Source organism: Geotrypetes seraphini, chromosome 2 (genome assembly GCF_902459505.1).
Source record: "Geotrypetes seraphini chromosome 2, aGeoSer1.1, whole genome shotgun sequence".
NCBI lineage: Eukaryota > Metazoa > Chordata > Amphibia > Gymnophiona > Dermophiidae > Geotrypetes > Geotrypetes seraphini.
This window is the reverse complement of record NC_047085.1, coordinates 81,872,175-81,887,775: the sequence shown is the minus strand read 5'-3', so window position 1 is coordinate 81,887,775 and position 15,601 is coordinate 81,872,175. Positions and strand designations below refer to the sequence as shown.

The 15,601-nt window shown below is 47.0% G+C and overlaps 1 protein-coding gene across 4 annotated transcripts in view; it reads left to right on the top strand.

Moving 5' to 3' along the window:
- Positions 1-10,877: 10,877 nt before the first annotated feature.
- The window catches only part of OSGIN2 (oxidative stress induced growth inhibitor family member 2), an 81,888-nt gene continuing 77,164 nt past the window's right edge, over positions 10,878-15,601 (top strand). The window contains exon 1 of one of the 4 annotated variants that reach the window (XM_033933459.1): positions 10,878-11,122. In XM_033933459.1, the coding sequence (XP_033789350.1) occupies positions 10,983-11,122 (140 nt within the window). In that variant the 5' untranslated portion in view covers positions 10,878-10,982. Of the gene's footprint in view, positions 11,123-11,378; positions 11,498-11,620; positions 11,703-15,601 lie in introns of those variants that run through there. The other 3 variants (XM_033933458.1, XM_033933461.1, XM_033933460.1) reach the window with 3 other exon arrangements.

Here is a 15,601-nt window from a genome sequence, read left to right as displayed (position 1 = left end):
CCCTTAAAGTAATGTTACACGGAGTGGCTTAAGGAAGATGGCCGCGGGTAGCTGGAGCTAGGCGCCATGGAAGTTCCCGGGCTGCTTTTACCTTTGGTATGGTGAAACGTAAATCCAAATTTCGGGTTCTCCCCAATGAACCTTTGCCAGCAGCATCGGGCCCAATGGACGTTTTTCTTCAGCGTGGGACAGCAACACAGCCGGAGGTTTCCTCGGCTGGGAGAGACACGCCTGCTGAAGGGTTACAGCTCTCCCTCGAGGCAACATTGATAACCCCGGAAGAGCGAAGTCCTCCGAGTCATCCGGGGGCGTTTGACCAGTCGATGGAGGAGAGAATGTCCCGGGGTGTTCCCTCTCCTGACCGGCTGAGATCGGGAGTCGGCTCAGCAGGAGGAGTGGTGAAGCCAAATCAACTATCAGAGCACTCGGAGGAGTTGAAACAGAAATTGCCTCAGGATTTCCTGATACTGAATTCATCGCCTGCTGAAGTTCCAGGTACTTTTATTTCATCAGAGGACCTGGGTTCTGAACTGATGCCAATGCAGAGGCCCAAGGTTTTCAATATGGAGACAATTTGGGAAGCAATATCTAGTTTGCAAATCTCTTTGGGAACTCAAATGCAGCAACTTACTACACGTTACACCTCTGTTGTGTCTGAAAATTTGGAAATGAAAAATAGGTTATCCAGCGTGGAAACTAAAGTGGATGGACATGAAATTAGAATAAAAACAGTGGAGTCCCAGGCTTTGGTCTGGGTAAGAGATAGTGGAAACCTTAATTTTAAGGTGGAAATGTTGGAAAACATGATTAGAAGTAATCATCGGATTACCAACTTTCCAAAATTACTACTTATTTCAGCGCAGGATACATTTAAAAAGTATTTGAAAGAAGTTTTGAAAGTTCCTGAAACCTCCTATCCGCCTCTCATTAAAATATATTATTTACCAACTAGAGTATCTGCTCAAAAAACAAACCAGCAGAATTTGTCTGCTGATAGTTTGGATTTGACAAATTTCCTTGAGAGGTCAGGTGAAGAGATACCGGCAACTGCTACGCTACTTGTACAATTTGCCATCGACTCTGACAGGGAATGGATGCTTAAATTGTTTTTTAAGTTTAAAGATGTACCATTCATGACTAAAATAGTGAGAGAATGTATCCAGACGTGTCACGAATGACCCAAAAGAGAAGAAAACAATTTCTTATTTTGAGACCTAGGGTGCGACGTTTGTACTCAGATTCCCCTGTAAATGTGTAATGACCTATTAAGGGAATAGATTTATTTTCTTTGAACCTCAGCAGTTGACAAAATTTATTTCTGCTAAAGAGCAAACTTAGAATTCTTGAGAGAACTCTTGTTTCAATCTAGCTCATTAATAAGGTTCTTGTTCTCCCTTGCTACCATCTTTTATTTTCTTTGTATTATTTGATAAAGGTTTCAGCTATTGTATTGCTTTCTCCTCCTTTAATTGAGGTCTAATGATACAATCCAGTAAAAAATTTTATATTTGGGTCTAATGTTTTGCCTTTGATGAGAAAAGAAATTTTTTGTCTTGTTTTTGTATTTCTAATGTATATTTTTCCTATTGATTATTGCCTCATCTTAAAAGTTTGAACTGGTGGTGTATTTTTTCTTTGTTTTAACCAATATTATGTCAATAATATAAAATGAAAATAAAGAATTAAAAAAAAAAAAAAAGTAATGTTACACTTTGGGTGATCCTCTGATTGTCCTTTAAGAGTTAATCAACCTCTCTCATGAGAGGCACCTCTGTTGCTGTCATAGAATATCAACTTCATTTTTGATCACACATATCAGCCCTTCCTGATCCACAATCTTTACATTTTTTTGACCTAGTAATGCACATACTCACATCAACACTGTCATCACCAAAAACAACCTGCATATGGTGATGAATTTCAACTGGGGGGACTCGTTCAACAGTCAGAAAGTCTATCAATGTACGTTGCTTAAATCGCACCAGTGAGTGTTCACTGCATGCTTTTACTTCACAAAGACTTCTCACTAACTAAGGTAGAGAAAGGGATTTCAAAAAACATGTGTAGCATGTCATTGGTGCCATCTGTTGATGAATCAAGGAGGTGGTCTTTTACAAACTGAAAATTTTTAGGAGGCTGAAGACATGTTGACTACCATAAATTTTCAGACAGTCATACAAAGTGCCATTATATCCATCTCTGATTATTGTAATGGACTATTAATAAGGACATAAAAACGCTTTATAAAATCTTTACAGGATTGCACAGAATGTGATAACCTGGGTGATAGTGAGATTGACTAAGCATGATCATATTACTCCTACATTACAGATGTTGCATTGGCTTCCCATCAAATGCAGAATACAGTATAAGATCATAATGCTGGTGTTTAAGGTTGTAAGGTTATAATAAATGTCACCTGTAATCACAGCTGCTCTCCATTTACATCAGTCTCCCTGCCTGCTACATTCCTCAACAGCAATCTTATTGGATGGTATTGTAAAGGGCAGAATATAAGTAACTCAATAAACATAAACATATTGTCTTATAATATAGGGCTTCAATATTCTATGTAGCAGGCCCAATATATTGGAATGCATTGCCTTTAAAAATGAGCACATTGTGCGATATGAAAGCGTTTAGAATTGCATTGAAATTTCAGGAAGCATATTAACTGGGAGCAAGAAGAGTTTAATAGGTCATGATTTTAGTTATGTGTAATGATGTGGATTGTGAGTTGTTTTGTATTGAAATATGCATGTTGTACTGTGACCTAGTCATCCTGCAGGGATAATTGAATGTTTCACTAGACGATGTAAAAGCAGGTATACGTGCCCAAAAAGGTATTAAAAGTGACCAGATACCACTGCAGAGACAACATAAAGACCCCACGCACTCCCCCAGTGATCACTGACCCTCTTAGACTGCCACAAACATCAGAATAAAAATGTACATATCTGTCTATGGAACATCAGTAGAGCTTCATACAGGTGTCTTAAGTAGCCTGGAGGGTGGGCTGGTGAACCATAGAGAGAAGGACCCAGGCCCATAAGCCACTCTAACCTCTACATTCATGGTGGAAAAAATGAGCCCACCAAAACCCCCCCAAACCCTATTGTACTGCCATATAGGTGCCACCTACAGCCATAAGAGCTATTGGGGTTTTAGTCAGGTGGGTACAGTAGGTTTTAGGGGGCTCACCATGACCTATAAGGGAGTTATGGTGTGAAGTTCACAGCAGTGCCCTGTAAGGTGCCCCACTGCTCTCTTGCCATGTCTGAGTGGCCAGTCCATCAAATTGCTGGCCCCTCCCACACCCCCTAAAAGGTCTTGTTCTAGGCATTTGGGAACTGGACAAATATTTGGATGAGAATGTGGTATAAAGATAGACGTAATGGCGGGTCTAGATGATCAAATGCCTGGACGTATAGATAGACGATTTTTATGGGAAAAAAAAATTTGGATGTACTTTTCGAGAATGGACATTTTGCCGCTGCCAACTTTCGGCGACTAGTGCCCTATGTCCGGACTTAGACGTTTCTTTGGATTATGCCCCTCCACGCTTTTGAACATCTGCCTCACAGTAAGCTGAATCACAGATTTTTTTAAAAAATCAGAATGATGAAGAACAAATGAGGAAAAACTAAACTAAACCTTAGGTTTGTATACCGCACCATCTCCACAAGCGTAGAGCTCGGCACGGTTTACATGGTTAGGTAGAAAAGGATAAAGACACACTGAACTAGTTGAAAAGAGCCTGTTAATGCTGTGTGGGAGAGTACTAAACTCAACCAAAGGTGATGTTTTGGCTGAGAGGAAGTTTGGTGTTTGCTTATAATTGTATACTGCTGGGGGTTTGCGTTTCTATGTATTATTTGTTATTAACAAATCACTTTTCTGGCTTCCTATCCACCTTCGCATATAGTTCGCATACAGTTCAAATAATAATAATAATAATTTTATTCTTATATACCGCCATACCAAAAAGTTCTAGGCGGTTCACAACAAGGTGAGCTAATACATAGGATACAGATAAAATACAAATTAGAATAATGGACTTAAAAACAGATAAAGACAGAAAGCATTTACAATATAATGCAGAAAATTCCGGCATGGCATGGAAAAAAATAATACATAGAACAAATAAAATACATCAAGTTGAATATAAGGAATGTGATTGAAAAAATGAAGCAGAATGCATTAAGGTACCAGCCTATCAAACTTACAAGTGTGTTCATTCTACAGCCCCTCAGTATCTCTTCTCTCTCGTCTTTCCTTATACACCCTCCCTCTGTTCCTCAGACAAATTGCTTTTATCTGTACTCTTCTCCTCCACCTCCAATTCCAGACTTTGTTCCTTTCAAGTCACTTCTCCATATGCCTGAAATAAACTACCTGAGTCTGTCCATCATGCCCCCTTCTCTTATTATTTGGCTGTATTTGCTACAAAAGTATATTTGGACTTATACCTAATTATCTTAGAATATGTTTTCATTTGCCAACAGCAAACATACCAGTCGCTCAAATGCAAATTTCACTTTTCCATCCGTTAGAGGATGTAAATTTAGAAGATACCATCATTGTCTCTTATCCTATCAGGCAGCATCATGGGACAAAGATCTAAATATTTTAATCATGACTTCCAGGACTTACAAAGAATTTAGGAGACATCTAAAAACATGTCTGTTTACTAAGTATTTAGGCAATTAAGACATTCCATCCAACTAATTTTGCTTTTATAAACCACATAGAGCTTTAAGGTACCGTGGTACAGAAGCAGATTGTTAAGTTATGTTATTCAAAAGTAGGCTGAAAACCCACCTTTTTGAGACAGCCTTCAGCTCATAACCCTTCTCCCTTCTGCTTTCTGCTAACCATCCTAGCCAGCAATTTAACCATCTCCTCTAACTGTAATCCCTAACCTGGCATCCTGTTTGTCTGTCTTGATTGTTTAGATTGTAAGCTCATTCGAGCAGGAACTGTCTCCTTTGTAACTCTGTACAGTACTGTGTACGTCTGGTAGCGCTTTAGAAATAATAGTAATAGTAGCTTCAACGTCGGAGGAGAGGAGAAGGGCAGGCGAGGAGAGGAGAAGGGCAGGCGAGGAGCAGAGAGAGAAATTTTTCAGCGGGCCAGCGCGAGGGGAAAGCCGACAAGCCAGCAGAGAGCCAGGGGCAGGTGAGAGGTAGCTCCGCCCACCCCCACCGCGTCAGCGGCTTCAGCCCAGACTCCCCCTTAAGAGGGGGCGATCCGCGGCAAGGGGCTCACTGCTTCAATGTCGGAAGAGAGGAGAAGGGCAGGCGAGGAGAGGAGAAGGGCAGGCGAGGAGCAGAGAGAGAAATTTTTCAGCGGGCCAGCGCGAGGGGAAAGCCGACAAGCCAGCAGAGAGCCAGGGGCAGGCGAGAGGTAGCTCCGCCCACCCCCACCGCATCAGCGGCTTCAGCCCAGACTCCCCCTTAAGAGGGGGCGAGCCAACGGCGCGCGGCGAAGGCGAGCGGCAAAGGCGCTCGCCTTAGCGAGAGCGCCTTTGCGAAGGAGCCTTTGCGAAGGAGCCCAGGCAGCCCAGCAGCGATATCTAATAATTATACTACAGGTACTTCCCCTCTTCTCACTTCTCATTTCTCTTTCTCTTTCTACTCTTTCAGCTAGCTGCGCGCCGGGCACAATCCTTTCACACCGTGGGACATAGGAAAGAGAAAGGAGCAATGGAGGATGTGGGAACCCAGCAGAGCTACCCAGTATTCTGCATCGGGTGCCATATGTATGACTACCTCCCCTCCGGGAGGCAGGCATACATATGCGGTCGATGCCAGGAACTGGATAGCCTGAAACAGGAGGTCGGGAGACTGCAGGTTAGAGTCCAGGAGCTGGAGGGACTTTGCATCATGGAGGAGCAATGCTGGGAAACTGAAGACACCACCAGAGAGAGCCACATCGCGGAACAAGTTAGGGAGCTCGAGAAGTTCATTGAGGAGGCCTGCAGGATGGTGGAGGCACGAGACTACCAACACACCAGGAGAGAACCGACAGTTGGACGACAGGAACCACCAGACACCATGGGAATAGGACCTTGCGGAGGACCTGGGCAGACAGAGGAGGAGGAGACCCATCAGAGCCAGGAGAATGGACTAGCGGACTGCGCAGATGACACAGACCTGAGACCAGGGGCGAAGACACAGCTGAACCCAGAGGACGGACAAATGGACTGCACATATGACACAGATCTGAGACCAGAGAGACAGTTGAAGAAGGGGAGATCAGCTATTGTGGTTGGAGACTCAATCCTGAGAGGAGTAGACAGTCACATAGCCGGAGGGAGAGAGGACCGACTGGTAACATATCTCCCGGGGGCAAGAAAAAAGGACATCATCAACAATATCGAGAGGATCCTGGAGGGAGCCGAGACGGAGGAGACAGCAGTAGTGATCCACATCGGAACCAACGACATCAGCAGGAGAAACTTCAACAGGACTACACTAACTGACCAGTTCAGGATCCTGGGGAGGAAACTGAGACTAAGGGCAAGGAGGATAGCCTTCTCAGAGATCCTGCCAGTACCGAGAGCGGATACAAGGAGACAGAGCGAACTACAAGCAATTAACGCTTGGCTGAGGAGATGGTGAGATGAGGAGGGTTTCCACTTTGTTAGGAACTGGACTACTTTCTTGGGGAAGAACAAGCCCTACAGAAGAGATGGACTGCACCTTAGCACAGCTGGGACGAGGATGCTGGCACGCAACGTCCAGAACGTCATAGACTTGGCTTTAAACTGAGGAGAAGGGAAAAGCCAATAGTCGATCTGACCTCGACACATCGGACATCAGTACCTGACAAGGATACTGACCTGGGACATTGTAAAGGAAGACTTGGGACCGAGTATGTATGTTTTGAAAAAGGACATCGGACATCAGTACCTGACAAGGATACTGACCTGGGACATTGTAAAGGAGGACTTGGGACTGAGTGTGTATGTTTTGAAAAAGGACCTAAGGACGCATTGCAGGGACCGAGGGCACAAATGGAACTCGTAAGCGGCAACAACACAGAACAACAGGAGCCAGAGGGGCAAAGACTTTGTGAAATAGAGCCCAGAACTGAGTGGGAATTACGAGAACAAGAGGTGCAGGGGAAACAGGCTGAGGACGTCACAGACACACAGCAGCAGGAGGAGGATGAAGCTCGGGGGCTGGCAAACCAGGAGGAGGACTGCAGGAGTACCAAAACACGAGGAAAACAAAAAGAGAGGGCAAAAAACTGGGTCTTAAACTGCCTATACACAAATGCTAGGAGCCTGAGGGCCAAAATGGGAGAACTAGAAATCACTGCCAGCAAAAAGGACCTAGACATAATTGGAGTCACAGAAACGTGGTGGACTGAGGACAATCAATGGGATGTGGCCATACCAGGGTACAAACTATACAGGAGAGACAGGGCACATAAAAGGGTGGAGGAATAGCGCTGTACATAAAAGACTCCGTACCCTCAACCAGGATGGAAACAACAGTACGGGCGTATGGCTTGGAATCACTATGGGTTAAGCTACAGGGAGGAACTGGGGCAGACATTAAATTGGGTCTGTACTACCGCCCACCTGGACAACCTGAAGAAATCGACCAGGACCTGGAGGCAGAACTGAGGTAGGTATGCAGAAGCGGAAATGTGGTGGTGATGGGGGACTTCAACTATCCTGGGATAGACTGGAGTATTGGGCACTCAAACTGCGCAAGGGAGACCAAATTCCTAGAGGTCACGAGGGACTGTTTCATGGAGCAACTGGTCACGGAACCAACACGGGGTGACGCCACTCTTGACCTAATCTTCAACGGACTAGGGGGGCCAGCAAAGGAGGTGACAGTATTAGCCCCGCTAGGTAACAGTGATCACAACACGATCCAGTGCAGGCTAGAAATTGGATCATCAAAGGGGAAAAGAACCACAACGACAGCACTCAACTTCAAAAAAAGAAATTATGATGCCATGAGAGAAATGGTGGGAAAGAAACTCAAAGGCAACATAGGGAAGATGGAATCCGTAGAAAAAGCCTGGACCTTACTCAAGGGAACTGTGCACGAAGTGCAAAACCTGTGCATCCCCAAGTTCAGGAAAGGGTGCAAAAAAAATAGAACAAAAAATTCAGTGTGGATAACAAATGCAGTGAAGAAGGCGATAAGCGACAAGAAAGCATCGTTCAGAAAATGGAAAAAAGACCAAACAGAGGAGAACCAAAAAGTGCACAAAGAACACCAGAAGGAGTGTCACCGAGTGGTTAGAAAAGCAAAAAGAGAATACGAAGAGAGACTGGCAGAGGAAGCAACAAACTTCAAGTCGTTCTTCAGATAAGTCAAGGGGAAGCAACCGGCAAGAGAAGAAGTGGGACCATTGGATGATGGAGACAGAAAGGGAGTAGTAAAAGAAGAGAAAGAGATAGCTGACAGGTTAAATGAGTTCTTCACGTCAGTCTTCATGGTGGAGAATACAACCAACATTCCGGAATCCGAGGAGATCGCAATAGGAGACCAAGATGATAAGCTGGTCAATTTAGAGGTAAGCCAAGAAGATGTACTCAGGCAGATAGACAGACTAAAGAGCGATAAATCACCAGGTCCGGACGGCATTCACCCAAGGGTACTCAAGGAACTAAAAAACGAAATAGCGGAGCCACTTCGACAGATATACAGCCTATCCTTAAAAACTGGAGAGATCCCGGAGGATTGGAAAATAGCAAATGTTACGCCCATCTTCAAGAAGGGCTCAAGGGGCGACCCAGGAAACTACAGACCGGTGAGCCTGACCTCAGTCCCGGGAAAGATGATGGAGGCACTAATTAAAGACAGCATCTGTGAACACACCGAAAAAAATGGGCAGCTAAAACCGAGTCAACATGGCTTCTGCAAGGGCAGGTCATGCCTCACCAACTTATTGTACTTCTTTGAGGGGGTGAACAGCCAGGTGGATAAAGGGGAATCTATAGACATCATTTACCTTTACTTCCAAAAAGCCTTCGACAAGGTACCACACGAGAGACTGCTTAAGAAGATATGGAACCACGGGGTGCAAGGGGAGGTCCACCGATGGATCAGAAACTGGCTGGCAAACAGGAAGCAGAGGGTTGGTGTAAAGGGCCATTACTCAGGCTGGAAAGAGGTCACGAGCGGAGTTCCACAGGGGTCGGTGCTAGGACCGCTCCTGTTCAATATCTACATAAATGACCAAGTGTGAGGTCATTAAATTTGCAGATGACACCAAACTATACAGCAGGGCTCAAACCAGGGAAGACTGCGAAGATCTCCAAAAGGATCTAACGCAGCTGGAAAAATGGGCCGAAAAATGGCAAATGAGCTTCAACATAGGGAAATGCAAGGTCATGCACATGGGGAAAAAGAACCAGATGTTCACATACAGAATGGGGGGAACACTGCTAGGGGTCAGTAACCTGGAGAGAGACCTGGGAGTGATGGTAGACGTAACACTGAAGGCATCTACGCAGTGCGCCACAGCCTCAAAGAAAGCAAACAGAATGTTGGGTATCATTAAGAAGGGTATTACGACCAGGACGAAGGAACTCATCATGCCGCTGTATCGTGCAATGGTGCGGCCGCATCTGGAGTACTGTGTCCAATACTGGTCGCCGTACCTCAAGAAGGACATGGCAGTACTTGAGGGAGTACAGAGAAGAGCAACTAAACTGATAAAAGGAATGGAAAATCTCCCATATACCGACAGATTGAAGCAGTTGGGACTTTTCTCACTGGAAAAGCGGAGACTTAGAGGAGACATGATAGAAACCTTCAAGATCCTGAAGGGCATAGAAAAAGTAGACAGGGACAGATTTTTCAATTTAAGGGGCACCACAAGTACAAGGGGGCACTCGGAGAAATTGAAAGGGGACAGGTTTAGAACAAACGCTAGGAAGTTCTTTTTCACTCAGAGGGTGGTGGATACATGGAACGCGCTTCCAGAGGCTGTTGTAGACAAGAAAACATTAAATGGTTTCAAAGAAGGTTTGGATAGATTCCTAGAAGAAAAAGGGATTGAAGGGTATAGATAGGTATAGACCACTATTCAGGTAATGGGCCTGATGGGCCGCCGCGGGAACGGACCGCTGGGCAGGATGGACCTATGGTCTGCCTCAGCGGAGGCAACTTCTTATGTTCTTATGTAGTAACCAGTGGCGTAGTATGGGGGGGCGGGGGGGCCAGGCACCGTCTTGATGAGATGTTGGCACCCGTTCTCCTCTCCGCCCCCCGCTCCTTCCCGACCCCCCCCCCCCATGCCCTACACTTGCACCCTGTCCCTTCCCCTGTACCTCTTTAATTTTCCCGGCATGAGAAGCATCACAAACTTGCTGCCCATATTGGTGTCAGTTCTCCCTCTGACATCACTTCCGGGTCCCGCGTCTAGAAAGTGACATCAGAGGGAGAGCAGACACTGAAAACGGGCAGCAAGTTTGTGATGCTGCCCACGCCGGGGTACGGGGGCACATATGCAGTAGGAAGATCGGGAAGGAGTAGAGGGGGGCAAAGGAGGGCGCCACTCACCTTCACTATGCCACTAGTAGTAACCTATATTTCTTTTGTCTTTTTATTTACCTGGACTTAGCATTCAGTAATCAACAGAGGATGTCAGCCATCTCAGTAGTAAAATTAACAACCTGCGTAATTGGAGCCTGGAGTGGCGGCTTTTGCGCTCTCCCGGGTCCTGTAAGGTCTTTTACAACAGTACAATGACTGGCTCCAAGCCAAACATAAGCAGTGTCCCTTCCTGTGCCAGGGATTGCCCACGCGTCATTTTCCACCCAGCTCCCGCCCCGCCCCCTCTTCCTCACGCGGCTCCCGCCCCGCCCCTTCCCTTTCCCCTCCCCTTCTCTCTCCCATGCCTCTCCCCTGCCCCGCCTACTGTCTCCTACCCCCTCCCCTTTCCCTTTCTGTTTCACCGCTTCATTGCGGTTCCCAGTTCCGCCCCCTCACCGGCCTCGGCTTTAGATGCCTCTCGGATTCCCTCCGCTTGCCGTAGGCTGCTGCAAACGGACGATATTGGTTACCCCGGCGACAGCGGTTGTGGGTGCAGACACGTGTGAAGCGAGCGAGGGAGTGTGTCCCGTTCGCTGTTCGGAGCCGAACCGGTGAGTACTGTATTTGTATGAATGAATGAAAGGCAACGTTACACGGATACGGAGCTGCGGCGTTTTGTGTCATCTTCGGGGTGTCCGTTCCCCGCGCACTAGCCTCGCAGTGAGGCGAGGGAAGTGGACTGGCAGCGGAGCGGTGACTTCGGATGTTCTGCTGATGTAACCGTGTCCCTGGCCGCTGCAGCCGTTCTCCATCTCTCGGTTCCCGCCCCCCTTCTCGTGCAGCTGCGAGCCGGGGTGGCGCGCGCACAGCTCAAAGGAGGTGACGTTCCGGGTGCCGCACATCTGCAGCAGGTGTCATGGGCTGTGTGTGTGTCTGACGTCCGGAGGACCATGCTTCCGCTATAATTTCAGCCCCGGCGGCGAACAGTAAAATTGCGCAGGCCGTCGCACGCGCATGTTTTGCCTTTGTTGGTTTTTTTTTTTTTTTTTTTAAACTTGACCTATTTATATCACATTACATTAGAGATTTCTATTCCGCCATTACCTTGCGGTTCAAGGCGGATTACAAAAGATTTATGAATGGGGGTTACAATGGAAGAACAATTGCCATTTCTAGTGTAGTAAAGAGTAGGTAAGTCATTTGTCAGTTCTTGAGTGGTAAAAAGTGGTGAAGAGTAGATATTTATGAATGGGGGGGGGGGTAACAAATGAAGATCATTTGTCATTTCTCAGGTTTTACAGAGACGGTCAGGTAGTTTCAGTGTGTTGGAAGGAAGGAGGGAGGGAGGAATGACGGAGTAAGTGAAGTTAGGACTGTTTCAGGAATTTCTTGAAGAGTATTGTTTTTATTTCTTTTCTGAATATTTTGTAGTCTGGGGTGGTTATCAGTAGGTTGGAGATCTGGTTATCTAGTTTTGCAGCTTGAGTGGCTAGGAGGCCATGGTATAGTTTTGTCTGTTTTACTTCTTTGATTGGGGGAGGTGTGAATGGGGAGTGCGTTTTTCTATGTCTGGTTGAGGTTGCTTGGATGAGGTGGTTGTTTAGGTAGGATGGGCTGTCTCCGTTTAGGGTTTTAACATGTAGTAGAATTTTTAAATACAGTAGTATTCTTTCTTGGATTGGTAGCCAGTGTGAGTTGATGTAAGTTTCTGTGATATGATCATGTTTCCTCAAGGAGTAGATGAGTCTCAAGAGCTGTATTTTGGATTGTTTGTAGTTGCTTGGTCATAGTAGCAGGGCAGGGGAGGTAAAGGATGTTGCAGTAGTCTAGCAGTCCTAGGATTAGGGATTGCACTATAAGCTGGAATTGTGTTCTTTCAAAGAATTTCCAGACCCTGAAATCGTACCAGTACAGATAGGTTATCTATATGTTCCTGTAATTTTATGTTTTGGGGTTTTTTTTGTTTGTTTTTTTGTTTGCTATGTAGGAGAAAATATATTTTTCAATCATTTGGGTGTATTCGTATGTAGTGGCACTCTGAAATTAGGAAAATGCTTTTCTTCCTTTGTCTTCTATTAAGAAATGGATTATAGAAAACTCTATAATCACATAAAATAAATGTCCTAGAGGTTTTCAGGGATTAAAGTAATATATGTATATGATCTTTACCAAAATGAATAGTGGAAAATTATAGGATAATTATATTCTAGTCATAGGAGAGGAAGACTGTAGCTGCTTTTTGTTTCATTTCATTTTTATATTTGTAGATCACCTCTTGTGAAATAGAAGTTCCATAAACTGTTTTACATAAGTTGTTCATTGCTAACTTTGCTTTAATACAGATTGTCTGTTTAATACAGATTGTGGGGCAATGAGAAGCAAATGGGAATCTTTAAATAGTAAAAGCAGCATGTTTGCAATATATTCTGTCAATATTGACCTTAGAAGAGGACAGCAGATAAATATCAGGGTCTGCCAGGTCATAGTAACCTAGTCAATGATAGGGGTGGGATAGGGGGGAGAAACTCTTTGGGTCAGTTGTACCACAAGGCTAACTGCATTTAGCGCAGGTTGTATGTGCTCATTACTGGCTGAGCTATGCAGAGAGGGTGTTAATTTGTGTGGAAGATATAGCTGCATGAGAAAAGTTTTGCCTGGTCTAGTGCAGCATAGGAAAGTTGGATGAGAGCATGACAATATCTATTTTGAGGATATAAAAACTAGTTTTGCCTTTTCTTAAAATGACAGAACAACTGTTGTGACTTTTGAAATGGAAGGTAAGGGATCATGTCTGCATGTCCAAACAAGACCAAAAGTGATAGCACACACCTGCTCATAAAGATCAACTTCACAAAAAATTTTGTGCAATAAATTATGTGTGTGTGTGGGGGGGAGAGGCTAATATGTCTGCAAAGTACAATACTGTAGTTGCCAGTGTGTGATGGTATTTTGTTTTCTTTGGACATACAGTCCATTCTCATTATTCATGTGTTCAAGATGTGCAAATTTGCCTATCTGCAGTTGCATCAATTGCAACCAAATTTTCCATTGGCGCCACTGTGTTCTCATATTTGCGAACCAGCGCTTCAAAAAAAGTATTTTTGCATTCACTTTCACCAAGCGGTCAGGCTTTGATTCCAGATATGGCCCTCAAGCACCCAGAGAGTGAATTACAGGTACCTCATGCAGGATCCAATATTCACTTTCTGTGATTTTGAGGCGCAACACGAACTGCTGGAACCTAACCTCTAGTTTCCCATAGACTCCATGTTTTGTTGTTTGTGATTCGCCAACATTTTTTCAAACCATATTACTGTATTTTCACGCAGATAACGCGCACCCGTGTATAACGCGCACACGGGTATAGCGCGCAGAAACCACAATTTTATGTATAAAAACTTTTGTATACCGCGCTCACGGGTATAACGCGCATGCAGCCCGACTGTCCTTTCGCCCGCCCCGACTCTCCTCTGGCCACCCCGACTCTCCTTTCGCCCTCCCCGACTCCCCCGGAGTTTTCTCAGCAGAATTTCCCAGACCACCTCTTCCTCTCAACACATTGACACGCTAGTGGGTTTATTTTATAGCTTTTTCACTCCCTTCGGTCTGCCTGTCCCCCTTGAAGTCCTGTCCCCCCTTGAAGGTCTGCCTGTCCCCCTTGAAGGTCTGTCCCCCCTTGAAGGTCTGTCTGTCCCCATCCTGAAAGCCTGATGCCCCCCCCCCCGACGTCCGATACATCCACCCCCCCCCCGGCAGGACCACTCGCACCCCCACCCCGAAGGACCGCCGACTCCCCGACAATATCGGGCCAGAAGGGAGCCCAAATCCTCCTGGCCACGGCGACCCCCTACCCCCACCCCGCACTACATTACGGGCAGGAGGGATCCCAGGCCCTCCTGCCCTCGACGCAAACCCCCCTCCCTCCAACGACCGCCCCCCCCAAGAACCTCCGACCGCCCCCCCAGCCGACCCGCGACCCCCCTGGCCGACCCCCACGACACCCCCACCCCCCTTCCCCGTACCTTTGGTAGTTGGCCGGACAGACGGGAGCCAAACCCGCCTGTCCGGCAGGCAGCCAACGACAGAATGAGGCCGGATTGGCCCATCCGTCCCAAAGCTCCGCCTACTGGTGGGGCCTAAGGCGCGTGGGCCAATCAGAATAGGCCCTGGAGCCTTAGGTCCCACCTGGGGGCGCGGCCTGAGGCACATGGGCCCAACCCGACCATGTGCCTCAGGCCGCGCCCCCAGGTGGGACCTAAGGCTCCAGGGCCTATTTTGATTGGCCCACGCGCCTTAGCCCCACCAGTAGGCGGAGCTTTGGGACGGTTGGGCCAATCCGGCCTCATTCCGTCGTTGGCTGCCTGCCGGACAGGCGGGTTTGGCTCCCGTCTGTCCGGCCAACTACCAAAGGTACGGGGAAGGGGGGTGGGGGTGTCGTGGGGGTCGGCCAGGGGGGTCGCGGGTCGGCTGGGGGGGCGGTCGGAGGTTCTTGGGGGGGGCGGTCGTTGGAGGGAGGGGGGTTTGCGTTGAGGGCAGGAGGGCCTGGGATCCCTCCTGCCCGTAATGTAGTGCGGGGTGGGGGTAGGGGGTCGCCGTGGCCAGGAGGGTTTGGGCTCCCTCCTGGCCCGATATTGTCGGGGAGTTGGGGAGTCGGCCGGGCAAGAGGGCTTGGGCTCCCTCTTGCTCCGATCGTGGATGCGGGTGCGGGTGGGAGCGCGTGCGGGTGGGAGCGCGTGCGAGCGGTCGTTCGGGGTGGGGGTGCGAGCGGTCCTGCTGGGGGGGGGGTGAATCGGGCGTCGGGCGGGGTGGGAACTATGTAGAAAAACTTTTGTATACCGCGCTCACGCGTATAACGCGCGAGGGGTATGCGCGGTAGGTAAAAACGCGTATAACGCGCACATTATATGCGTGAAAATACGGTACACGAGGACAGACGGTATGTCCAAGAAGCAGCACTTACTGTGAACCCTTTGCGTGCATGCATCTCCCTCTGATTTACACACAAATTCTATTGGCTTAAAATTGATAATTGAGACACAAAAGGTATTGATATACAATGCAAACACAAAAAACTATTATCAGAGCACTTA